Here is a 27,677-nt window from a genome sequence, read left to right as displayed (position 1 = left end):
TGCTGTTTAGTAATGATATGTGATAAATCTTTGAAATAATTATAATTTACAAACATCAAAAGTGCTGTTGCTGTAACGTGTAGAGGATTTGCTTTTGTTTCAGTTTCCATTTCACCTTATTTCATTACGTCGTCATTGAAATGAAAAATGACTGAATTGAGGAAATGTTTTGAAAAAGTGTAGAAGGTAAATTGAAAGTGAAGGTAAAAATTGAGACTAAAATAGTTGGGTAAAAAGGCCAGAAGTGAAGAAATAGGAAGAAATTGCTATTGATACATGGCAAAAACAGAGTAGCTTATGTGGCCTAATAAGGCACTCTCCTATGCATTTGGGAAGCTAGCAAAAGCTTGCAGCTCAAAGACTGAATAAAAGCTTATGTGAAAGTGACTGATTACTTGTAAACTATACACACATTCAACACCACATCCTAAGTGCACAAAACCTGAAAAAGTGTTGTAGCTATTGAGAAATAGCTCTCAAAGCTAAATTTTTGTCATTTTTCTCCCCCCTATGATTTGGAACCCCTGATGCATTTTGCCTTGTGTAAACAGGAAGGGAGTTTCACAGATTTTCAGAAACTTTGTATTTAGAGGAACTTTTTTTCTTTATACTTGAAAACATTTTTCTCCAAAGGCAGCAGATAGCTAAAGTCGGTTGCCTAAAAACAATGAGGGACTTGACACTTGTTTTATGACCATGGTGTTACTCCAGGCAATAAATCCAGTATTGAGAAGAATAGTTGAATAGTTAAATTCTGTCTTCCTCATTAACTATGATCATGGTTGGGGGAGGGAGAGGTAGGTAGGGTGGTAGTGCATTTTCAGATGAAAAAAAAATTAATGGACTGGCATGCCTCAAACCTTCATATGGGGCAATTGGCCAAAGGTAAACAAAATCATTAACTAAAACAGATTGGAATAGTTATTCTGAGAAGGTTTGACATTTCAAAGTTGCATGAGGCGATGTTGAAATTTAATTCCATGGTTCCTTATGATATAAAGGAGGCCATTTGGCTGGTCAAGACTATGCGATGATAAGTAAATAATTCCACACCATCTTGATGGCAGCTGTTCTACTAAGTTATTCTAGACATTGATTGGTTTAGCTGTTTGCCATAGAGAGATTCCCATTCTGAAGCTTGCATTGATTTCTAATGTCACATATGATTCAAAAGCATAATAGTATGGCACTTCCAATCCGTATATTGGGTTGGGCCATAAAAAATTGCAACTGCGTGGTAAACCAATGAGTCATAAAGCTGCATGAGACAAACTGGATTCTAGTTGAAACTAGTTCACTGATGAGTAGCATATAAAGTGGGAGGAGTACTTTCAGATCAACATATCCTTCTACCTATTGACCTTTGATTTTACATGGCTTTTTATAAGAAGCTATGTAACAAAGGGGAAATCCTTCAATCATTTCTCTCTTTGTAATAAAAACAGCAAAAGTTCAAAATACACGCAGTGTCTGGAGAGAGGAATAGAGAGAACGTTTCAGGTCATTGCCCTTTCATCTGACCTCCCTTGTTTGTAGACTATTATTAATTTCATTGAGATGTTTATGGAGCATGAAGTGACGCCACAGAAAATACAAATTTTATTGCCATCGTGGAAATTTTGTGTTCTTTCAAATCCAACATCTCTAATTGGTTTGAAAGTGGGATTCCTAGTACTGTGGTTGTATAGAACTAAATTATCATATACACTACAGGAAAAGCCAAAGAAGTATGTGGATAGTAGAAGAGATGGACGTTATTACATAAAACCAACAAAAATTAACAACTTTGACGTTTTTTAAAAAAAAAATTTGTCATTTATTTTAAAACTTGATGTACTCAAATTTAATGTTTTTACAAGTACTGCCTGAGAGGACAAAGCAACTCTTAAACAATGCACAAAATCTGAAATATGGTTCATTATCAGCCACTGAAACAAATTCTTTAATATTACTGGTAGAGTTGCTGAGCTGCACTGCCATAATCTTCTAAAGGAATGAATTGAGGAACACAGTTTGCTGCAAGGGGCAGGGTGATCGAGGCCAAAATAGAAATAATTAAATTGCAAAGCAACTCTGGTTTTAAAACAAAAACACATGAGGAAAACTGTCTCTTTGCCATTACAAATAACTGTGCCATCTGCAGCTTCCCAATCTTCTACAAAGTGTTTGAAATGTGTTATTGTCTCCCAAATCCTTCCCAACCTCCTGTTTTAATCCCTTCAATTAGGTTTGCAGCACAGTACTGAAACAGCCCTTCTCAGTCATAACGTGCATTCTTTGAGATCAAATTGTCCTGTCCCCACCTTGTCTTCTTGACCTTTGCTTTCGGCACAGTTGCCCACAGCATCTGTAATTTAGCTTGCATGGTTATCTATTTGTACCCAAGGCCTGATGTGGCATCCATCCTCACTGCTGCACCATTTTCTCCTGTAGGCTAAGAATTCTGTTTTCAAACATGATCCTTTGGTGTTATCATTGGAAAGTATGTTGCACAGGGAAGTCAATAACACCTAGCCATATCTCAGAATCCCCTCCTGCATCTTCACAACCTGGGCATTTTGTTTGGTCCTGATATGAGCTTCCCGTCATATATTTGCTCCATCACTAAGATTGCTTACTGGCACCTCCAATAATCTTAACAGACCACAAGTAAATCTTGACACTTCAACCAAAACCCTCATCCGTGCCTTTTGATTTCTTTAGATTAAAGGTTGACAAACGTTTACTGCAATCCACTTCAGAGATCTGTTCTACTTTTTCCTCACTCTACTATCACCATTGTAAATAATGAATAACATCGTTGGTTTTGTAAGTCATGCCTCTATCTTGCCTTTGTTTTCCACCAGCCCCTCCCCATGCTTTTAAAAAAAACCCAAGGCCTGCTCTGCAGTTTGGATTGTTCCAATGCTCTAGATCTACCTCCCAAAAGAGTAACCTAAACTTTTCCTTTTCACAGATGGCCTTATGCAAATATTTTCCTATCTGACATAGATAAAATATGAATTTACTTTTATGCAGTTACTTCAGCCTGCTCTCCTATCAACTACAGCGATAATTTGAATATAATTTTTAATATAGATGAACCTTAATTCTTATCAGCATTATTATGTAAACTTTCACCATGAACCAGGAAATAGGACAGATGAGAGATTAAGGAGCAACTTTTAAGGAGGAGAGAAAAGTAGTGAATTGCAGTATTGAAAACATAACCATAAATAGAGAAGCAATTTAAATAAAACAAAGTACAAGAGGCCAGATGGGACTGCAGAGGTTTTGAGGGTTGTAGAGCTGAAGTAAATAATAGGTAAGATGGGACGAGGTAATGGAGAGATTTGAAAATAAGGATGAGAATTTGAAAATTGTGGTCTTGGTTGACAGGGAGAAAAATAACTACAGGGTAATGGGTGAATGGGATTTGTTATAAATTAGGATATGGGCAGCATGAATTTTTAGTCTAGAGTTTAAAGTAGCTGGAAGGCTAGTCAGGAGATCATTGGAATATTCAAGGCAAAAGGCAACAAACAGATGAATAAAGATGTAAGCAGAAAATAGCTGAGGAGTGTAGTCAGGCAGCATTGTGGAGGTGGAAATGTTTTGGCTTTGCCTTTTTTTTTCATAGGGTTGGAATCTCACCTCCACGTCATGTGCAATATGCAAGGATGTGAACATAAGAATGGGAGCAGAAATAGGTCATTTGGCCCCTTGTATCTGGTCCATCATTTGATAACATCAGGACTAATAATACCTTGGTCATAACTCTACTTTTCTTCCAGAAACTAAGCCACTGTTATCAAAAAAATCATTGTTTTTCATGGTCTTGACTATGTTAAATTACTCTGCTTTCACAGCTCCCTGGGAAAGAATTCCAAAGATTCAACCATCTGAAGAATCCTAAATCTTCATACATGAACAACCTCATTATCTGAAACTTTGCCCATAATTCTAGATTCTCCCACGAGGGGAACATTCTCTCAGCATCTCCATTTCAAAGTCCGTCAGAACCCACTGTGCTTGAATAAGGACACCTCCTTCTACTACACCAATTTATGGATCCACCATACTCAGTCTTTCATCAGATGTCAACCCCTCAACCCTCAGTCAATTTACTGAATCATCTTTGTTTCCAGTGCAATTAATCCCTTAAATATGAAAACTGATACAGAATGCAGTATTCCAGGTGTGGTCTTGCATCACCTCTGTATGTAGTTGAAGCAAGGCTTCTTTCTTTTATACCTAAACCCCTTTGCAATGAAGGCTGATGTTCTATTTGGCTTAATTACTTGCTATACCTGCTTGATAACTTTGTTTCATATAGGACAGTTGGCATCCTGAACCATTTCTGCAGCAGCATTTTGCAATTTCTGTCCATTTAATATTTTGCTTGCTACCAAGGCAGATAATCTCAATTTTCATTATGTTTTTCTGTCAACTTTGTGCTTGCTCTCTTATCTTTATCTTATTGCCAACTTGTGTTTTTGTCTCAACTTACTTTGTCACCTATCTTTGTATCAACAGCAAATTTGGTACAGTATTCTTGGTTTCTTCAAGCAAGTCATTAATACAGATTGTAAATAGGTGAGGGCTTGGCATTAATCCCTTTGGCACCCTTGAGTGCTTGCCAACCTGAAAATGACCTAATTAGCCCAATCCTGTTTTGTGTTAGTTAGTTAATCCTCCAGATACATTATTACCGTCAATGCCACAAGGTATTATTCTTGTTTCCTGCATTCATACATTTGGATACCTTTATGCGGCACCTTATGCAATGCCTTTTGGAAATCTAATTCCACGTCTTCTGGTTCCACTTTATCCACCCTGCTGATTACATCCTCAAAGTATTCTAATAAATTTGTCAAACATAGATTTCCCTTTCATAAAACCATGTTGACTCTACTTCAGTACATTATTATTTTGTAAGTTTAAAAAAAAGCTGCTGGAGGGACTCAGCAGGTTAGGCAACGTGTGGAGGCAAAGGGATAGTTGATGTTTTGGATTAAGACCCTGCATCATGACTGAGATTGTAAAGGGGAGATAGCCAGTATAAGGAGAGGAGCAATGAAGCAGGAGTTGGCATGTAATGGGTGGATCCAGGGGAGGAGAGCTGAAGGGCAGATGGAGTTGGGTTGGGGGGAGGAAGAGTGAAGGTAGTGACAGAGGCTGGGGGATATTAAGTAGAGACAAAAGGCTACAGATTATGGAATCTGAAAAGAAAGGAAGGTGATGGAATGGAACCAAATAAGGGAGGGATGGTGGGCAGATGGGAGGTAGGGGATCCAGTAACCACTCTCTGGGCCATGCATTCAATTTTCATTGACCCTATGCAACTTTGTAATAACTCAGAAAGAAGAGGCATTGAGGTCAGGTGTCATTAACCTGTGGAAACTGATGTATTTTTGCAATATCTTGCTGAGTCTTGGTGTTTAGGAGTGTTCCCATGCTCTGCCCTGAGTAATTGCACTCTTTCCCGAGGTCCTTGCCCTTGCAAGCATGTTCCCTTATAATTAAGCTACCTCTTGTTCTGACCTTTGCAGATAAAGCTCCGATTCTAAAAACTTTGTTCCTTTTATTCCCAAAAACCATGCCTACTGCACCTCCTGGTTAACAGTCCCATTTTTCCAAATTTTCCTTTCTCAGCTTCATTAGTGCCATTTGATGCTCCCAACTTTCCTCTGTTCAGATTACTTTGTAGCTTCCAATTTATACACACATTTATCTGGTGAAAGTTGACAATATTCCATTTTTTAAAAAAATTCCAATGATGATTTATTTTGTCACCTTTTCTTAACATTTCTCTGGCTTTCATAGTTAACAAATCCACTCCTACTTGAAGTATCCATCTTCCATCTAAGATACTAAGCTTTCACGGTTTCTAAATTTTGTAGACCATTCTCTAGTTCCCCTCTGCTGAATTTCTATCTTTTTTGTTTCCTCCCAGATATTAATCCATCACTTTTAAATGAATTTGGATTCTTCTTTCTCATGTATTTGAGCAGGTCATTTCAATTTTCTAACATCCCAGGGAGTAAAGAAATAAATTTATGAAGCCTTCCTTTCATTCTTCATGTGATTTTTTTTTAATACAATGTAACCTCGATATAACATCTCATTATATCACAGTTTTGCTGCAGCATGGCTGTTATCATGTCGCCCAATTTGGAAATTATGTAAATGTTAGTTTACCCTCAAGTGTTGAGGTTGGTTCCTGTCAACTTGTTATCAAAATTGCATTTTCAGTTTTCAGGTGAAGTACCTTATTTATTTGATCAAAGTCCATCATAATTTTGAACACATGCAGCAATGAATATTGAGACAATGAAAAGTACTTTAATTTTTCTCTAGTCTCTACTCACAACTAAAGCCATCCACTGTTGCATGACCAAAACTGGACAGTTTAGTTGACTGGATAAATAATGTTGATTTTAGTTCTTTCAATTTGTACTCTGTGTTCCCATTTCTGAAATTTAGATTCTATATATTTTTTAAATTACACTTTTTGAAATTTAATTAATTTCATTTCTAAGTGTCTGCTCTTCTATGTCACTTACAGTTCTGATTTACTCTATGCAACCTCTTTATTCTTCTGGATCATGTTGATCAAAGTTGCCATTCCTCATAACTAGTGATTCCAACTTAAGTTCATGCCTTTTGAATATTAGTTGAAGAGAAAATTCAGTATCTTTAATATTCCTGGCTCATGAACAGTGGCAACTGGAGGGCATGCTAAAACTGACACTTATGAGAAGTTGATTCTTTTTAAAAATAAATGCAAAATATTGACAGTGGATTGGAGAACAAATGTATTGAATGGGTGAGATGTCTTATCAAACTGGGTTTGTATCTGCTAGAGTTAAGAGTGAGAGGGTGGGTTGTCTGGTCTTGGACAGACTAACATTGTGTCTGCTGGAATTAAGAGTGAGAGTGGAATTGAGACGTAAATTTCTGAGGGGTCTTGGCTGGATGTATTTGGAGAGGATGTTTCCTTTTATGAAAGGATCTAGAATTGGGGATCACTATTTCAAAAAAAAAGGTATCACCCACTTAAGACAGAGCAAAACTTAATCTCAAAGATCTTTATTGCTCTATTAAATGGCAGTGGAAGCAGAATCTGAATATTTGTATGGCAGAGGTGGATAGATCCTTAATGAGAAAGGGAATGAAAGGTTACTGGGATAGTGGGAAATTGGAGTTAAGTCTCCAAACATATCAGCTGGGATCTTACTGCTGGAATGAGCTTCAGGGCTGAGTAACATGCTCATGTGTATGTATGCCTACATATTAGCAAGTACCTACTTTATGCCTACAAAAAGAGATGCTGGAACTTTGAGAAACGATTGCTATGGTACTGTTAATAGTTGCTCTATTTTGTTCTCCGACATTCACTAAATAACGCAGGTTGGATCTTGCTTGCTCTTTTTTTGATTACAGAAAGTGGCATTTGATTAAAGAGGTCTGGAACTTTGGAGTGTGAAGTTCCTGAGAGTGGCATAGCTTTCCTCTCATGTTTACTTGCTGTAATTGAATAAAAAAAAGCTGCAGGTGTGCAAGTTTGAGGTTTTCAGGAGTTCTGCCCCTCAACCAGGTGATTAATTCTTTGGAATTAAAGCTGGTTTAGCAGTAGGTTATTATAAGAAATACTGCTTTAAAGTCACAGTTTCTGTTTTTAATGAAATATTAGTGCAAAGTTACTTAGAGCATTGAAATTTTTTGAAAAATATGTTTAAATCAACATTAATTATATTGAGGATTCAAGATAATGCTACATTTTTAAACACATTCCTTTCACCAGTTGAATTTCTGTTGTCACAGCAGACTGCTGCTGTGAGAATGCGGAAGGAGGACTTTAGTCGAGAGTTAAGTGACTTTCCTGTTTTCCTGTGTGTTAATAAGCATGTGTGAGGGAATAGGTTACAGGGAAATAAGTAGGGGAAATGGGCTTGCTCTGAGAACAGGCATAGACTTAATGGGCTTAGTGGCCGCCGCCTCTGTTGTAAGGAAAAAATAAAAATTCCTCATTATTCCAGATCTTCTAACTGTGGATGTGTGAAATAAGCACTGCTGACCCATGTTTGAAGATTTCTGGAAGGTTTTCATCAACTCCCAATGCTTTGTTTTTATTTTTAATATACAGATTCTCCAATACCCCACCTTCCATAGACTCCTGGGCAGAATATTTCTTTAGTCCCATGGCAAAGTGACTAAGATAAGTGGGTCTTGTATTCTCAGTCATAGTTAGACACCAACTTGCCTCCCTAGCCATTTACAATCTGATGTGAAATCTTCTGCCTATTCTACTGTTCAGGGCTTCAGGACCTACAGTTGGGTCTGTGATTGTTTTGTCTATGATTTATTGCTCATCAGAGTTATTCTGGGGGTTGCTGGGCTATCATGCTTATTTTGCAGCCAGACTTAAGTGAAAGTCCTTTATTAATCCCGTGTGCAGTCATGCTGAGTAATAGTGCAGCTCTGCATTTAGTGCGTTGAAATGGACATTATCTGAATGCTAAGTGTGTAAATGTGATTTTTCTTATAAAAGTAACTTAATCATAGTTTTCATTTATTCTTTCCCCGGCCCAATTTCTTCCTTCTCCAAACATCCTGTTTGGTGTCACCAAAACAGTTTTAATGACTGGCGCTGTGTAAAGTACACAATGAATCATTCAGAACTTGTCTTTTTTTGGATGTAGATTGGCCTATATGTTTTCATCATATTCTCTTTCAGATGTAGTTATGCTTCTGGTTCTAATAGCTGCTTTCTAACTTTAAATTGTCCAATTTCAGATCTTCTGTCTTCCTGTTTTATCTACACTTTAAGAAAATGTATCTATCTCTAGGGTGGTTATTTTCAAAAAATTGAAAGTTGTTTGAAATATAAAATTGGTAAATTCATTTTTGTGATGAACACTTTGTCTATAATTACGGATGTATTGCTAATAATTTTGTTCCTTCTCTTAAAGGACTTTCAGTCAGAAGAGAATTGCAATTGAGAAGGACTATGCTCAGGTAAGGTGTGAGTGATTTTCTTTTTAAATATTGTGAAGTAGTGGCAGTCTCAAGTGACTGTAGGCTGTTCCTACTTTTTCTTAAGTTCTTAAAATTGATAGCAAATACTGTTGCAAAGGACTAGGAAGTGAAATGAAAGATGGGGTGGATCTGTAAGTACGGAATTCAGGCTTGCTCTTTAAAAGCCTAGAGCTTGTAAGAAAAAAAAATGGAGGCAGAGTTTAACAGTTGGAGATTGTCTTCTGCAAACTAATTCTATCCTGCAATGTGATTAGTTTTGATTTTTAACAAAGCTGGAAAATACAAGAATATTTTGGCACTTGTGAGGATTGTAAGTCTGAGTGTAGCCATCAAATGGAAAGCCTCTGGAAAAGAAGAGGTGAAGACTGCGTAAATGAAGAATCTGTGTCAGGCCAACCTTTTTCTTTCAAGAATGCTTAAAATATACATGAAAAGCTTTTCTAGATGCAAGAATAGGTGTCAGGCATTGATAGTTTTGGAAATGTTAAAGACTGTATAATGGTTTTATAGTTGATGCAAACCGTTTCTGAAGTGGAAGATAATGCTGAGCTTGTATTCATGATTACTTTGAATTGGTGAATCCACAGTTTACTTTTTGCCCTCTCCCGTTAAATTCAGTTTATTAATTTGAAAAGTTTCAACTGTCCAAACCTCTTGTTTATATGGCATCTTCATAATTTTCTATAAACCAAAGAAAGATTGTAAATTTGTTGATATTGCTCTCATCCTTCAAGTGTAATGATGATTCTATCAGGTCTATCTTTCACACAGTGGGGCGAATTTTAACATCTCGACACTTGTGAAAATTGGGTCATAGTATGATATTTAAACTCAACTAGGTTGCCCCTAGGTACTTCTACTAAGTGGAACCCGTGAAGCATCTACCACTTTTAGTTCCAGTATCATTAATGTAAATCTGCACTGCAAAAGGGCAAGATTTCCTCACTAAAGTGCAGTACTTAACTCTATACCCCTAGGAGCTAACTAGAGCTTCTATAATATGACTGAGAACTTCTGCTTTTTACTTCTTCAAGGGTACTGAAATTGAGGCCAACACTTTTTTGTTTTAACCTGTGCACTTGTACCACAAACCCCTGTAGTACTACTACTACTACTACTACTACTACTACTACTACTCTTCCTGCTGCTACTACTCCCCCTCCCCCCAACCATCAGTCAGTTTTATCTTCATGCCATGAATCTTGGTCCAGTATGGATAACTCAGCATTAAAATGTGACAAATTGTTGCTAATTCACTGAAGCCAGTAGGAGTATGTATCCTCTTAACTGTATTGGGGAGATCAAAACCATTAGTTTTGGTACCATCCTCCTTTATTATCATAGGGCTATCATCAAGCTAAATCTGGCTCACTCTTTGCAAAGATGTATTACTATTACAATGAGGCAGAAGCTGTAGAAAATACCTGACACTGAATACACTTATCTGTCATCATGCATAGTAATGATTTGACTATTTTTACTATGTTGTAAAATTGTTACTAAAGTTGGAAATTATGAAATCCAAAAGAAGTTTCAGGTAAATTTAGTGACCCTCTGTATAAAAAAAAAAGAAGCAATTCTACCCAAGTTAGTATACATGTCAGGCCTGCAGTGTGCTTTCTTTAAGCCTAAAGAACAGCATTTCTACTTGACTGGCCATTAGAGAAAAACATTTGGAAAGAAAGTTAAAGGAAATGCTAGGATAAGGGCATCAATTGAAGGCAGCATGGTTAAAGGCTAGAGACCCAATCAGAGGTTCGTGCATGAAATTTTCAGGAAAGATGGATGTAATTGATAAAGCATCAAAAAGAGGAAATGGAGTTTAGATGGTCATTTGAAGAATGGAACTGTCAAAGATTTTCTTTGAGGGTTGCGAAAGGAAATGGAAACATTCTTGAGGAATGAGGGGCATTTACAATGTCCAGAAGATAAGCTGATTTGTTACTAACTAATGGATCTGAGAAAAAAAGAGTAGGATGTCGATGTCATGGGAAGATTAATCACCTCTTGTGCATTTTCAAGTAACGAGAGACTGAAGAAAAATGTGGTTTTGGGTTAAATACTTTAAATAGGGGGGATTTGGCTATATGGAAAAGTTGAAGCTGGACAAGGACAGTAGAATGTATGGTTTCAATCTTTGCTCCTTAGATGTATTGGAGTGGTGTGTGGAATGGGTAGGGTAGAGAAATTTAGGGCAATAGTACTTAATGGGGGAAAGAACCAGAGTTCATTTTTGTTTTCTTTTCCTGGTGAACCTGGAGTAGTGTTTTTTGCAGAATTTGGGCTTGAATTGCTTCAGCTAGATTTAGATGCCATAAGTCAGTTGTGTGATAACTATATGTTCTCCATTCTTGGACTAGGAGTAAAAATAGCAATCATAACAGCAGGTTATAAAATGTAAAGGATTTACTGGTGCAAGAGCATAGTCACCATGGGCTGCAGAGGTATTATGAGAACCATTAGCTGATTGGCATTTAGGAAGTACCATGATAAGTTATAGAATAAAATTTTCTCTTGTGAATTTTGTAAAGAAGCAGTTGTGGTTGAATGGAAGTCTAGGGATATGAATTATACAACAAAGAGTTCCTTGCAAATTGAATATTAATGTTAAGATGTGATGAAAAATAAAAAAAAAATCTTTATTTGAAGTATCAGCAATTACTGCACTTGAGGGGGAGTGCAGTGAGCTTTTTTTTGGTTCATTGCAAGTCAGAGCTGATGTTATCCAGTTGCTTTTTGTACAATGTAAAAAAAACTCGAACTGGAGGCTATTGGTGGACATCATTTCATTTAATTTTCTTGCATTGTTAGCTGAATTTCATTAATTCTCTGCTCTTCCCAAAAAGGTATTTGGGACTAATTGCTTTGACAGGATTTACATGGCTTGATCAGTAGAATTATGCTTTCTAATGACTAAGCAAAAGTTATTTGCAATTATAGGAATGTTTATGGATTCCACTTTCTTTGCAGCAAAGGATGTAATTCATACACTTGAAACCAGCAAGTTTCAAAACAGGTGGCGGGTAGAGTGAAATCTTAGATCACCGCTTGCATTTTGCACCATGCCCTGTCTCTCACTCCAGTGAGTTGAGAGGTAGTGCTTGTTTTCTGAATGGGAAGCAGGATGTCTACCAGTGTTATGACTGCTAAGTTAAAAGTTCAGAAGTGCAGCTTGATCTCCAAAGAAGTGAGAATTTCTCGATGCTTCAGGCCTTTAGACACATGAGTATCTTCAAATGAAGTGGGAAAATGTAGTGACATCGGACTGCTGTATAGTGCGTGTAAAGGAAGGTGTCCAGCATTGTTGAGGTAGTCGGTTATAAAGTAATAAATAGTATAGTGTTAGAGATTGTGCAAGTGCTTTCCTGTGTAATACTTTAGTGCAGATATGGTCAAAGGTTGTTAATGATTCTACAGTGTATGTGCTTCCATCACCAACAAGCTGCATCAGTTGAGCCATTCAATTAAAAATAAGGGGTGGCTGTTTAAAAATTATGAAACAAATTGTAATAATTTCAATCTAAAGTCTGAAGAACACATACTAATATAACTTAAAAACCACAAAAGCAATTTCTAATTACAAATTATGGCAGTTCCCCAGGTGCGAATGAGTAGAGCGGGTGTCAACAACAAGGGTGGCACCCAATCCCTTCTGTTGCTGTTATAGACATAGACTTAGAAGGACAGCACTTTTAAAAACAAGCTCTTTAGAAAAAAATGGGTCAGAGATGGGAACTCTTTGATTATTCATTTTCTTTTAATGTTCAAAATTGAAGTCCTGTGAGTGTTTATTTGTATTGGTTTTCAAACTTCGGCACTGATCCTCTGGAATTAAATTAAGGTAATCAGATTACTGGCCTCTCCATACCATCTACCTCATTTTACCCTTGTGCTATATAACTAGTTTTGTTAAACCTCTAATAATAAAAAAAATCTTGGAAACAATACGCAGGCCAGGCAGCATCTGTGGAAAGAGAAACAGAGTTAATGATTAAGGTCAATAGCTCAAAGCTCTACGTCAGTGGTTTTCAACCTTTTCCATGCTGCGGCCCCCCCAGAACATGTCCTTGTTAGATAGCGGACCCCTAATGCCCACAAAATCAAACAATTGATAATTCATGCATACAACACTTAAATTACTGCACATAGGCCCTATTGAAATAGTGACTATTTCAATCACCGATAATTACCAGCAGTGTCTTTCAGTGTTCAGTTCAATGTGAAAGTTGTGTCTGTTTTGCACTGCCGAGTTTGTCCAAACGTGGTGGTATGTGCGACAAACATACGCGTATGTCATCCTCAATATTCAGTCTTGATCTGTATTTGGTTTTCATGGCAGTGACTGCAGAAAATGCTATTTCACACAAGTAAGTGGTTGCAAATGGTAACAGAACATTGACGGCTTTGCCGGACAGCAGTGGATACTCCTGGGAACATGCTATCCAGAACGACAACAGTGACATTAGGTTGTACTGCAAGCGCAAAGTCCTGTCAGATGACAGTTCAGCCAATTCTTCTTGTTCACGTCCAGTTAAATCAGTAAGCATGCATTCAAATGGATTTTGAATCCAATCAAACATGCTCGTGTCATCGTCACCAAAATACTCATGGAAATAATGTGACAGCTGTTGAATACGGTTCAAAACAGTGCTCGCAATGGCCTCTGTTTTAGTCTCGTTCACTGTCAGAAGGTCAGCCAGCAACGGAAGCATATCATAGATGCCTTGCCCACATCTTCCCTTCCAGATACGGAGTTTTTTCTGGAAGGCATTGATTTTGTCATGTGTTTTCAGAACATTTGAGCCAGGTCCTTGCAATGATAGATTTAAACTGTTCAAAATGTTGAAAATATCTGCAAGATAAGATAATCTGGCAACCCACATCTCATCTGTCAAGAACTGTGCCAATGATCCATTATGCTCATTTAGAAAAATGAGCAGTTCATCTCGCAATTCATATACACACTGCACAACTCGGCCTCGTGACAGCCATCTGACTTCTGTATGTAGCAACGAATGCTTATGCTCGGCTTCCATTTCACGGCATATGTTTTCAAACAAACGATGATTGAGCGGCCTGGCTTTGATAGAGTTAACGATTTTAATGCACGTGGAAAACACATCTGCAAGATTTTCATCCATATCCTTTGCAGCCAAAGCCTCACGGTGAATCATGCAGTGGGTTGCTGCTACGTGTGGAGCTACTTCTTTCACTCGTGCGACTAGACCCGACTTTCATTGCGGCAGCACCATCCGTCCATACTCCAATACACTGTGTCCACGCCAATGCCGATTGTACAAAAAAAAGTGTCAAGCACACAGAAAAGTTCTTCACTGGTTGTATGCCCTGGGAGCGCCTTGCAAAACAAAAAGTCTTCCAAAGCCTCTCCTTCCCAGCAACATCAAACATAAACCAACAACTGCGCAGCACTGGCAACATCAGTACTTTCATCGAGCTGAATCGCAAATCTGACTTGCTGAAGACGTGCTATCAGCTGGCTCTGTATATCTTCCGCCATATCGCCAATTCTTCTGCTTACTGTGTTATCAGACAGTGGAATGGCTTTCAGTGTTTGACTGGATTCTTTTCCCAGTACAACTTCGCACATATCTACTGCTGCAGGCAGTATAAGCTCTTCTCCAATTGTGTGAGGCTTTCTGGAACGTGCTGTTCGTAATGCTACCAAATATGATGCGCGAAGAACCTTCTCATTTACAGTGGCGCAGGCTGTCATTTTGCCTTTTTGCTTGAGGTACAGTTCCTTTTGCCACTCAAAATATTCCTTCAGCTTACTGGCAATATCTGGATGCACTGTTGTTAAATGGTGCTTCAATTTCGCTGGTTTCATTGCATCGTTGGACAGTGTTTGCAAACACACAACACAGAGGTTGGTCCGTATTTGTCCCCACTGCAAAGAAGCCATATGAAATGTATTCTGGATCGTACTTGCGTCGTTTTCTCTTTTGGTCACCCTTATCCCCTTCATCCTCAGAATCTTCTGGTTTCTGGTCAGCTTTTCTCTTCAGATATTTCTCCATACTCAGCAATACACGCTGGACAGTTTAATTACTATTACTGATAAACAAAATTATCAAAACTAATCTAAAATTTATACGCTTGTGCACTTTTCGTTTAACAGTGATGTTACTGGTGGTAAGCAAGCAATATTATTAAGGCATACCAACAGCATCACTCAGCCTCACTAAGACAACAGTGCACAACAGAATAGTAGTGAGTAGTGAACACTACTGCCTACTCTGACTACACAAATCGAATATTAAGCGGCGGCTTACCAGAAGGGAAACACCGTCTAAGTTTCTAAGATCGTCGCCTATAACAGATAGAATAGATATGGCCAATTTTTCTGAATAGTGGAAAACTGGAGCAAGCGAGTAAGCTACGTCTTTGTAACAGGTCGCTTTTCCATTTTTTTTTTCTTGGCTTGATCACGGACCCCCTGGCAACCCGCCACGGACCACAGGTTGCAAACCTCTGCTCTACCTCATCCAATAGAGGACACTGGGCCTGCTCTTTTGCAGCCTCTACCATAATTTTTATAAAGATATTTACAGATACTGAAAATGAATCAAAGGTGCTTTCTCATATTTTACTGAATGATTGAAAGTCTTAAGGTTGATTTTAAGGTTGTCAGGCTTGCTCATTGCCATTCAGTGCCAACTTCAGTCTGAATTATGGCACCTGTTTCCTGTTGTTTTTATATATGTATATAGTGCCATATGGCTGGTTTGTTTGGTGAACAGAGTTCATGGTTCAAAATTGATTTTATTGCCCTTGTAGCTAGATTTATTGTACAATAATTTTTGACATTGGTATGGTACAAGATGAGTTAAGGTTCTCATTAATGACATACATCATTCATCACATTGTTCAAGCAAATTCCAACCCAAGTACAGCTCTTCAGTTATTAATGTTTAACATTTATAATTCAAATCATGCCATTCAAAGATTCATTTTGAATCTCATAAAATGATGCATGACCAAACATACCTGGTAGTAAAAATGGATTTAATTGAGATCTGCTTAATCCTGACTCAGCATTTATTTTAGTATGGCTATTAAATGTTATGAGTTCCAGAAGTGAAAGTGTACTGCAAGTCTCAATGTGTTATTATACTACCTTGCAACAGTGTGGAACATTGTGGTAGCAGAAGACAGACAAAGAAGGGCTGTGTGACTGCGCAGTTAGAAGCAGGAAGACTATATGGGCTTTGTGGGCAGTGATCTCACTGGGTAGTTAGAGTAACATTGGGTAAACTATAGAAAGGATTCTGTGAAATTTGGAGTAAGTTAACATAGCCATTACAAAGTAATTAAGTCATTCAGTGACTTTGAAACACAAATATTTTCTTAAGAAATCCATCTTTTTGGGAATTGAAAAGTAGTTTGTCCTCAGCAGCAGCATCACAAAATCAGTGTCATTTTCCACAAATATATGGACTACACCCAGCTCTACCACACCACAACCTCTCTTGATCCTTTCACTGTCTCCACTTGTCTGACATTCAGTATTGGATGAAGAGAAATTTTTCCCAATTAAATTCTGGGAAGACTAAAAAGGCTAAAGTCATTGTCTTCAGTTGCTGCTACAAACTGTATTCCACTTGGCAACTGTCTGAGGCTGAACTAGACTCTTCAGAAGCTTTGGTGTTGTGTTTACTTTCAAGATGTGCTTCTGAGTGCACATTTGCATCCCTAGACAGCTTATTCCTACCTCAATTACACTACCCAACTTGGGTACTTTCTTAGCACATCTGCTCCAGAAAGTTCTTATCTTTTGTTATTTAGTTCTGATGAAAGGTGATCAACCTGAAACACTAACTCTTTCACTTTTCGCAAATGTTGCCTGTTCTACTGAGTATTCCCAGTATTTTCTTTGTTACTTCTAGATTTGGCTATTCCAATGTGCTTCAGCGTGGCTTCCCACAAATTAACCTCTAGAAACCTGAGGCCCTACAAATATTCACTGCCGCTAGCTTGCACCAACACTGTTGAGCTCAGCATCCTATTGACTACGGGTTATGTCTTGATATTTAAAATGTTCTCTCTTGATTTCAAAACCAAGCATTGCCTTGGTTTTTGTATATTTGTCATCCCACCTAGCCTTGTAACCTCAGATGTTTGCGCCCATCTAATTCTGATCTTTCCTGCATTCTAGATTTTAAGACGTGTCAAACAATGATGTGAGTAAGCTGGCAAGGCCAAACTTCTCCCCTCTCATTTACTTTTAGCTGAAAATTGAACTCTTTGGCTGCTTTCTGGCATTCTGCCTTAATATCTTCTTGTGTAGCTTAGTGTCAGATTTTGTTTGAAAATGTTCCTGTGAAAAGCTTTGAATGTCGGCCATGTTAAAAGTCTTTGATGTGGGAAGTTGGAGGTTCCAGTCCCACACCTGCGGCTTTAAAACAAAAATCTAGACTGATGTTCCAGTGCTGAACTGAAGTAGGACTGCATTGCCAATTTTTTGGGTAAGGCATTAACCTGAGGCCTTCCACAAGTTTGTAGGTGGTGAGATGCAACAATTTAGCATAATTTGGGCAATGACACAGCCTTTTGACACTGGTCTTCACTGAGAATGTTTGGTTGTAGACCTGTATTGTAGCATATGATCGAGATAGGTATTCTACAGTGCCTTCCAATTGAAGTCAGAGAATTTGCTGTCATCAAAGAAAGATGTGTAGTGGCTGGTGCTGCTGTCTACATTTTTGTTGGTGTTTGTCGTGGGTAATTGCTGAGACACTGGGAAAATGCTGTTGAAAAGGAAACTGGCAATGACTTTCCCTATGGTAGACTACAGGGAGATTCCTCAAACACTTCAAAAGTACTTCATTGGGTGTACAAATCTTGCAATGGCCTGAAGCAGTGTCATTCTTGCTTTTCAGTTAAATATATGGTAAGTGGCATATCATAATTATTAAAAAAGCTGCAATAACATTAAATCTGTTTTGGTTGATATGTGCTGGATGAAGCTAATTAAGTAGTTGCATATTTTTATGATAGTACTGCTCTTAATGCATTTGCCTTTTCATTGACACCCAAAAGAAAATTTTGGAAGGTCATGCACTTACAGAGTTAAGTCATTCCCATTAGCAAACATGTTTTAAGAATGTGATTATTTCATTTTGTAATTTTTTTTAGAAAGTTACCTGTTCAAAGACAACAGAACCTGCAGTTAAGTCCTTTGCACATTGTTATTTAGTTGCGTCAAGCTGAACACAGTGGTTCTATTTCATTTTCTTCTTGATCTATAAAGACAGCTGCCACGTTTGGGAGATTAGCGGGTTGGAGATTTGCCAGCTGCTGGGGCTGCAGGCATCTTCTGCCAGGTGGGAGTGGGGCATTTCTATGTGCCTTCTGTCCCTATCACACCACCACCGCCACCTCCCCGCAACCCCCCCCCCCCCCCCCCCCCCCCCCCCCCCCCCCCAAGCCACAACAATCAGGGGCTGGGTTGAGCCGAGCAGAGCTGGGAGTACTGAGCAGACTCACTCATTCACTCACCAAGTCAGTGAGGCCTACTGGCAGCTGCTCTTTCTGTTCATTTCTGACCTAGCAAACGGTTCTCGGGAATGGAACTCTGTTGTAACCTGGAAACTGCTTGTATTAGAAAATTGCAGTTTCTGAAAAAAAAAATGCTAAATGTTGATAAGTAATATTTTCTTTCAAACTTGTGTCTATAGTTTCATCTAATTTAATTTCAAATTTTGCATGAGGCATGATCTAATTCAGATCTTTACTGGTACAGTGCAGTTATAGCTAGGTTGTACTTGGGTTATACTATGTACATTTTGTCACTTGGCACAGTGCCCAGAATAGCATTCTTGCACATTGGATAATAAAATGCCATTAATGTTTGGATAACTAAGGGCTGTGGTGCTGGTACACAGTGTTTTTATAACTTCCGTCTGTGGGCTTAACCAGGAAAACACTAGTCTGAAGTAAATCCTGCTTCAAGTCACAGATGGTCTAAAAAGGCTGGATTTGATGAATCTGAACTGCAGCACAGTGGTAAATGATTACTGTATTTTTTGTTCACAAATTGTCCATTTAATTCCTAATCACTTAATCATATGAATTTTTACAGCAAATTTGGAATTATTCGGAACATCCTTTAATTTGTTTGAAAAGTGACTAGATTAACATTCTGTGTGGAAACAGTTCATGTCCCATAGAAGTTTTTGACTAGCCTTTGAAGATTGCCAGTATCTTTTTAAATATAGCAAATGAACTTAATGAGTGTATTTACTTAAAGCAAAACTTGAATCTTATAAAGTTAAGTTATGCATCAATTTATCAAATATGGCACAATCTCCTGCTACTTCTGGGATTTGTTATATATTCCAGATGTTATTTTGACATCATTAATATTCTCCAGGATCTTGACTAGCACAAGAAGATTGCTGGACTTTCTCTTGTTCTCTGTTCGGAATGTGATTGGATGTAACTTTAATCTCGCCATTACACTCAGCCCTGAGACCATGAAAGTTGTGTTTATAAATACATATCTTTATTGGTTTAGCTAATAATTGTTATGATTTGATGCTGGTCAGCATTTCCATTCCTGTTACAGATCTTAGAAGATAACAAAAAGTGCACAAAATGACACACTCTCATACTCTGCATCTTTCTTATTAACAAATATAAATATTGACAATACATGTGCATGTATATTCAGATCACTTTACAATTGTTACTCATTGTATTTGATATTTGTAAATACAATTAGCTTATACCCTGATTCCCAATTAATCACACACCTAGTGGCTAACAGATTGGCTAAATGCTGGAGCAGAAGTGAAGTGAAAACAACAGTCAGCATTGCAAATAGTCCTTTTTTATGAGGGTAGTTGAGGGCAGTCTTATCCTTATATATACCAGTGCTAATTCTTTAATGCCTTCTGTTCTGCCAATAGACTTTAGTTTTCCCGCACTTGCAACCCAGCTTTCCACTATGCAACAGCTTGTGATTATATAAGCTGTTGCATAATATCATGTAGCTTGCATCATGTAATAAAATGGCCCAAGGTACTTCACAGGAGTGTGGTCACACAAATTTGATATCAGGCTTCATAGCTGGAAGTAGTCTGAAAGAGATCTCTTAAGGAGAATTTAAGAAGTAAGTTCCATAGTTTAGAGCCTAAGCAGCTAAAGAATGGTCATTAATGCTTAAGCAATTAAGATTAAAATCCACAATGAGGTCAGAATTAGGGGAGTACATTTGTGAATTCCACTCTTAAAATGTTACAGTAATGGAGGCAGGCAAGACCTTGGAAGGATTTGAAATATGGATCAGATTTTTTTTTTGAAGCAAACTGTTGCTAGACCATGCGCTACCATAAGTCCTTGAGAGAAAAAAGGTGATGGGTGATTAAGACTTGGTGCAGACTAGGATAGGAACAGTAAAGTTAAGGTATGGGAAGCATAGTTTTTGATGAACTCAACTTCATAAAGGATGCCAGTTGAAATTAAGCAAAAAATCACTTGCCTGGTTAAACTTCTTCCCCACGATGAGTACTTGACCTAGCTAATTTTCAGGTCTTGGAGCTGTTTATAAAATCTCCAGGGTGTCCGCCTCTACTGATGATGATTCCAGCAGACTTGGTTGAGCTGGATTTCCAGGCCTCTGAGGAAAAACATCAACACAAGTGGGAGTCCTTTTTAACCAGCTGGGGATGGAGGAATGAAAGGATGATGTAATCTGTCCAGAATCTACCATTCTTGCCTTTTTTTAACTCCTCGTGCAGGCGCATGTACAAGCCTCTGGTTCAAACATGTCCCATAATCCTGTTTCCAAAATAGTCGACTCTTAAATTTACAAATACATTTCTGCTGTTTTTACTCTTTACCTCTTACATTGGCATGATATTTGGTAAACAATTGTATTTAGCTTTTCCTTGTTTCTATTCCCAGGATAAGATTTAACTGGCAAGAATGATGCAATGTTTATTGAATATTCCTGCACATCTGGTGTAGGAAGTGAAATTAAATTCCAATCTGTGTTGCACAACTACTTGGCAGAGTTGATTCTAAGAATCTTCTGGATGAGCAGCTTTACACACTGGTGATAAAATGGTCATCATAATGCATGTAATAACACACAGAAAGGCTGAGTTTAAAAAAAACAAACTGCTGGAGGAACTTGCTGGGTCAAGTAACATCTGTGGAGGCAAAGGGACTGATGCAGGGTCTTGATCTGAAATGTCGACCATTCCTTTGCCGCCACAGATGCTGCTTGACTCAGAGTTCCTCCAGCAGTTTGCTTTTTCTCCAGATTCCAGCATCTGTAGTCTCTTGTGTCTCCTGTAGTTTCTTTCAGTACATCTCAAAATAACTTATAGACAATAGTACCTTTTGAAGACCAGCCGTGATTGAGTTATAGATAATTGAGCAGTTTATTTGAACGCAACCACCACATTCATGATAATACCTAGATAATCAGTTTCAGAAATGCTAATTGATGTGTATTTCCCTGGAATAAAAATAAAATGCTGGAAAATCTCAGCAGATCAGGCAGCATCTGTGGAAAGTCCCAGTAATGTTTCAAGTCTGGGATCTTTTATCAAAACGGAAACAAGTTCGTCTAGATAGCAGAAAACGTTGGGGAATGTGATGAGTGCAACAAAGGGAATTTCTCTGAAGTGAAATAATATGACGACAGAGAGCAATTGGATCAGTTTAAGCTGCTTGGTCTGTGTAATTTGTTACTAATGTTACGTAGTCTGTATAATGTTGCTTTGTCTGATCTACTGGGACATGTTCAGCAGGTGAAAGCAGGGTAGAAATTGGCTGCAAAAGTGAAATTTTCAAGTTTTGCATGAGTGCAACAAACGGCACCAATGTGGGTGTTGATATACCAGGCAAAGCTTTGGGGAAAAATTTCCACCTTACTCTTGCCTTTGTGCAGTCCAACTTGGACTCTTCCCTTCGCTTAATCTCTGTTTCCATTGTAGCGGGAAGACTAGCCAACAGAATCCATTACAAGCCCACAGACTCACACAACCATCTTGATTATATTTCCTTCTGCCCTCCCTCCATTTTCTTGGTTTCTCTGTCTCAATTGCACTTGCTGTGTTAATGAGACATTCTGCATGGGTACTTCTGAAATTACTTCCTCCTGCCTGAACTGTGGCATCTCCTTTTCCATAATGGACAGTGCCCGTGACCAATATCTCATCCATCTTTTGAATCTCTGCTCTCACCCCTTCTCTTGAATAGACACATACAGAGTTCTCCTAGTCCTTGCCTTCCACTGCACCAGCCTCTCCATTCAACAGGTCATCCTTTGCAATGTTCATAGCTCCAATAGGATTCCTCCACCAGACGCACATCCTCCCCCTCCCTTCAGCATTTCAAAGGGCTTGCTTCCTTCATGACTTGCTGGTGTGCTCTTCCATCATTTCTGACCATTCTTGTCGTGTGGCACCTGCAGGAGGTGCAGTACTTGCTCTTTCACTTCTTCGCTTCCCACCATCTAGGGACTTGAACAGTCCATTCAGGTGATGTAGCGATTCACTGGTAATTCTTTCAATCTGGTGTACCACATTTGGCATTCACAATGTGGCCCTCTCTTGTACTGGAGAAACCAAATGCTTTGCAGAACACCTGTGCTTAGATTGCAGGAGTGACCCTGAACTTCTGGTTGTCTGCTACTTACTTCGTCATCCCATTCCAGCTCTGACCTTGCTGTCTGTGGCCTCCTACATTATTACAACCAGACCCAACACAAGCTCGAGGAACCACACTTTGTCTTCAGCCTGGGCACGTTTCAGCCTTCAGGATTCTATTGAATTTTCCAACTTTAGATAACTTGCTCTTTCTTTCTGTTTTTGAGGATTGATCATTTTTGCCTGTCACTCTGTTTTCTTGTACAGTCTGGTTTGTTGGGCATGTCCCAGTAGGACCAACTGTAAAATGTTACACAGACCACAGAACATCAGCAACACATTACACAAAGAAGCTTAATTGGGCCTTAACTGCCATGTTGTTCCACCCATCGGCCTCCCCCATCTTCTCTGCTACGTAAACTAACTTGTTTCTCTCATTCTTGGTTCTGATATAGAATCCTGGATGTGAAACGTTAATTGTTTCTCCTTCCACAAATACTACCTGACCTGAGTCTTTCCAGCATTTTGTTATTTCAAAATTCCACCACCTGCATTTTTTTTAAAAAAAAAGAAAATTCCATTTACTATATTAGCCTGAACTCCAGCAATAACCCTTCTACTCTTCCTCTGGATAGGAAGTGGGATCTTTTGCATTCATTTGAGAGAGCAAAGAGCACTGCTTACCTTCTCAACAAAAGAAAACCTCCCATTGTGCAGCGTTCTCTCAGTATTGCACTAGTGTGTGTCAATCTATAATTTTGGCAGTAGTGTCTGAAGTGGAATTTTAACTCGCTTTTGCCTTAAAGAATTGCCTGCTACCCACTGAGCCATAGCTGACAAAATCATCTTGTATTGATAAATCGGCTGTTGGAGGTACCACTGAGCTTTTTTGTCCTGGATTATTTCAAAGACTGGTGTGCTGTTCATTAATTTTTAATTTGGGGTTATCATTGATGGCCTGATTGCCTTTGTTTTACAATGTAAAATGGGAAAGATTACAGAATAGCAAGAGTGCTTCGAAGGCGTCTTCTCAAGTTAACGTCGTGTATGCATTCATAGAATTAAAGTGACCCACTGACCTAAATAGCTATTGGCTTTGTTGTCACGTAATTATCCTCTGGTTGAGTGGATTCATAGGTGCAAAACTGTTCAGAGTGAAAAAATAAACTGCTGGAGGAACTCAGTGGGTTGAGCAGCACCTGGGGGGGGGGGGTGAAAGGGATTGTCAATGTTTTGGGTTGAGACCCTGCTTCAGAACTGAGTAGAGGGGGAAGTTGGCATTATAAAGAAGGGGGGTGGGGGGTGGTGAAGGGTGAGACAAGTCTGTTATAGATTTTGGATAATAGTCTGTAAATAGTCAAACTCTTCCAAAGGAGCAAGTGGGTAGCTTATGTGGTCGTTCTCTCCTTCTGCTACTTGTGTAGAGCATCCACGCGTTCCTGATGCAAGATCTCATTATCAATATCATCCTGAACTCTGCTTCTTCAGGTTGTGTATTCGTGGACCAGAGATTCCCAGTAATTAATGGTAATATTGCATTTCTTTAAAGATGTTTTGAATACTTTCTTGAATCTTTACTTCTGTCCATCTAATAATCTCGCCCTGTGATAGATCTATGAATAGTGTGTTTATTTTGGGAGTCTGATGTCGGGCATGCAAATGACATAGTTTGCCCAACATAGCTGACTGAATTTAACTTGAGCCTCAATTCTGGGGTTGTTGACCTCTGACTTGGCAATGACATTGATTAACTTATGGTTCACCAGTGAGTTTGGTGAATTTTGCATAGTCAGTGTTGGTAGTATTTTTCCAGTGCCTTGAGGTGCCTGCTGTCAGCAGTTCAGACCTCAGATGCATGTAGGAGGATCACAGTCACCTGGTAGACCATGAATTTCGTTTGGTCTTCAGTAGCCTTTTAGTCAATTGACTAAAAGCTGCATTGGTTGGTGCACTGAAGGCAGTGCTTAATTTCTTTATTATGTCTGCAGTCACAGAGGTAACTGAGATGTGGGAGGTGCTTCCTGTTTTCTAGGGTCTTGTTGTGAGCTTTGATTGTCAGATGGCAATGTACAGCAGCAGAGGCAAGTTGATGGGGGACATTTTGAGTTTGAGGCCCATTCTCTCATCAAAGTCTTACCGATAGCTTGGCATCTGAATATGCGCAAACGTTATCTACATGCTGCAGCCTGTCTACTGAGTCATTATAAAGCAAGCGTAAGGAGGATGAAAAACACTGATGCTGGAGGAGCTTAGCAGGCCAGGCAGCATCTGTGGAGAAATGCAGGTGGTCAATGTTTTGGGTCAGGACACAGTAAGGTGGAGACAGATTTCTATGGGAAGCTTAATGTGTGGAAGGTATTTCTCTGTTCCCTCCAGTTGGTTGATGTCAAAGGTTTCAGTGAGGTCAGAAAAACGCTGTGTATAATGGATGGTGCTGTTCCCTGCATCTATCTTGAAGTTGTCATGTGATGAAGATTGTGTCCACTGTCTTTGAATGGATGGAATCCACACTGTGATTTGGTGAACAGCCTTTAGGCCTCTGGGACGAGATGTTTGAGGCGATGACTTTCCCTGTGACAGACGGTAAGATGACCTCCAGGAAGAAAAACTGAGACCTCTACAAAAGTCATTATTTAGAATAGGACTATGTTCTATGTAGACATTTCCATAGTGTCTAGTTTTTGTTTGCATTTTGGTTTATGACTGGAAGATGAGCCAAAGATCTAGGTTCTGCCATCTGAGTTTCACCACTGCAGTTCAGGAACTAATTGCCTTTTTATGATTATTTTTTCAATAAGTAAAATATTACATATTTTGAAGAATATAAGGAGTTTACTCAAGCCAAGATGAAAGCTAGTTAAGATGGAAACTAGTTTGTTTAAAAAAAATTAAATCTTGGATTCTGGTAATATTTTTCGCAGATTTCTATCATTTGCAGTTAATTGCTTTTATCATTTGGACTTTGTTTTGCAGCATATGTAATGCTGTGCTTTTTGATTTATTTGCTGTTTACACTTAGCATGTGGTTACTTTGGGTACTCGATGGATAATTGTAGATTCTAATAGGATTGAGGATTATTTGTGAATATGTTACCCCATGTTATGTGGCTAAAAAGTTTTAGTACTTCTCAACAAATTTGTGCAGTATAGATATGCTGTAGGAAAATTGCTGCTATTACAGCACCAAATGTGGCAAAGTGGAATTGCAAACCACAACTTTGGGATTGTGAGTGGCTGTTGTTGCAGAGAGAGGTCAAAAGAATGCATGGTATTAAGTGGTGAATTTTAGGGAGTGATGAGAAATGCTAGATAGTATGAACACTCGATCTTGGGTGGATCTGAATTGCAAATAGTAGGATTTCTGTTGGAATATGAAAGGCATGAGTTGGAGTCAGAGACAAGCCAAAAGAGTTGTATTTTTGGAATGTCAAATCAAGGTAGGACTTTCACAGTAAATGGTAGGGCTCTGGGAAGTGTTGTAGAACTGGGGGATCTTGGCGGTCAAGTACGTGGTTCCCCGAAAGTAGAGCCACAGGTAGATAGTGTGGTGAAGAAGATATTTGGCACACTGGCCTTCATCAGTTAGGGCATTGATATAGAAGTTGGGATGTTATGTTGCAGCTGTATAAGACGTTGGTGAGGCTGCACTTGGAGTATAGTGTTTGGTTTTGGTCGCTGAGGTACAGGAAAGATGTTATTAACCATAGAACCATACAGCACAAAACAGGCCCTTCAGCCCACCATGTTGTGGCGTCCACTGGAAAGAGTGCAGAAAAGATTTATAAGGATGTTGCCAGAACTTGAGGGACTGAGTTATACGGGGAGGTTGGACAGGCTAGGACTTTCTTTTTCCTTGGACTGTAGGAGTCTGAGGGGTATCTTCTAGAGGTCTATAAAATCATGAGGGGCACAGGTAGGGTTAATGCACTGTCTTTTCCCCAGGTTGGGTAATCAAGAACTAGAGGCATACGTTTAAGGTGAGAGTGGAAAGATTTAATAGGAACTTGAGGGGCAACTTTTTTTTTACACAGGAGGGTGGTCCATGAATGGACTGAGCTGCCAGAGGAAGTGGTTGAGGCAGATACAATACAACTTTTAAAACACAGTTGGACAATTACATGGATAGGAAAGGTTTAGAAGGATATGAGCCAAACACAGGCAAATAGGACTAGCTTAGACATACATCTTGGTTGGCGTGGACCAGTTGAGTTGAAAGGCCTGTTTCCATGTTGTATGACTAAATGACATTTGTTAAGGAAAGATTTGATTGTGGAAGTGCATTTTGGCCAATACCTAATCAAATTCAAGAAGGAAAACAGAAACTGCTGAGGGTAAACGAGGCAAAAGGAACTGGCAGAAATCTTTCGGAGAGCAAAGATCTTCAAAGTTGACATTCCTGGAAGAGAAGTTGCAGTGAATTCAATTGTGATTGAAAATCATAAAAACTTGCAGATGTTGGTTGTTTCCTCTCTTCAGTTCTGCAAAGGATCTTTGACTTGAAATTTTAACTTTTTACCTTTCTACAGATCCTGCCTAATCTGAATATTTCCAGCACTTTGCTTTTATTTCAAATTTCCAGCATCTTCAGTTTGTTCGTTCAGTGCTACCAGCTCAGCTAAGCTGATTGTTGTTTGTCAAGACAATAGATAAATCTTTTGCATAACAACAGGCTATAATAGGGCTCGCAAATTGCAAAATTCTATTAGTTTGAATTGTGCTGGCTGTGGATGCTGGTTCCAGAAGGATCTGAATGAAAGTAAGCAGCAACTGTCAGTACAGCCTATTGGACTCCACGTGAAGCCCTGTGGTGAAACTGAGTATTAGTAGGATTACCAAGCAGAATGCTGGGTAATTGCCACTGGGATTCCATGCCATGGTCACATTTAGAGACCCATTGATCTTGGGTATTCTGGATTTGGAAACATGGAGGAGGGAAATTGCTTTTCAAATTATTTAACATTAATATTTTAATTGTTTCTCTGTGTTTGTGTTAATTTTCTAATTTCTTAATTTGCTTTAATTATTTTAATTTTA

The 27,677-nt window shown here is 38.7% G+C and overlaps 1 protein-coding gene across 2 annotated transcripts in view; it reads left to right on the top strand.

Moving 5' to 3' along the window:
• The window catches only part of LOC127575780 (F-BAR and double SH3 domains protein 2-like), a 171,517-nt gene that overhangs the window by 24,956 nt on the left and 118,884 nt on the right, over positions 1–27,677 (top strand). For both annotated transcript variants that reach the window (XM_052025863.1, XM_052025862.1), the window contains exon 3: positions 8,955–9,000. In XM_052025863.1, coding sequence (XP_051881823.1) covers positions 8,955–9,000 — 46 coding nt within the window. The remainder of the gene's footprint in view (positions 1–8,954; positions 9,001–27,677) is intronic.

Source organism: Pristis pectinata, chromosome 11 (assembly GCF_009764475.1).
Source record: "Pristis pectinata isolate sPriPec2 chromosome 11, sPriPec2.1.pri, whole genome shotgun sequence".
NCBI lineage: Eukaryota > Metazoa > Chordata > Chondrichthyes > Rhinopristiformes > Pristidae > Pristis > Pristis pectinata.
This window is presented reverse-complemented; position numbering and strand designations above follow the sequence as displayed.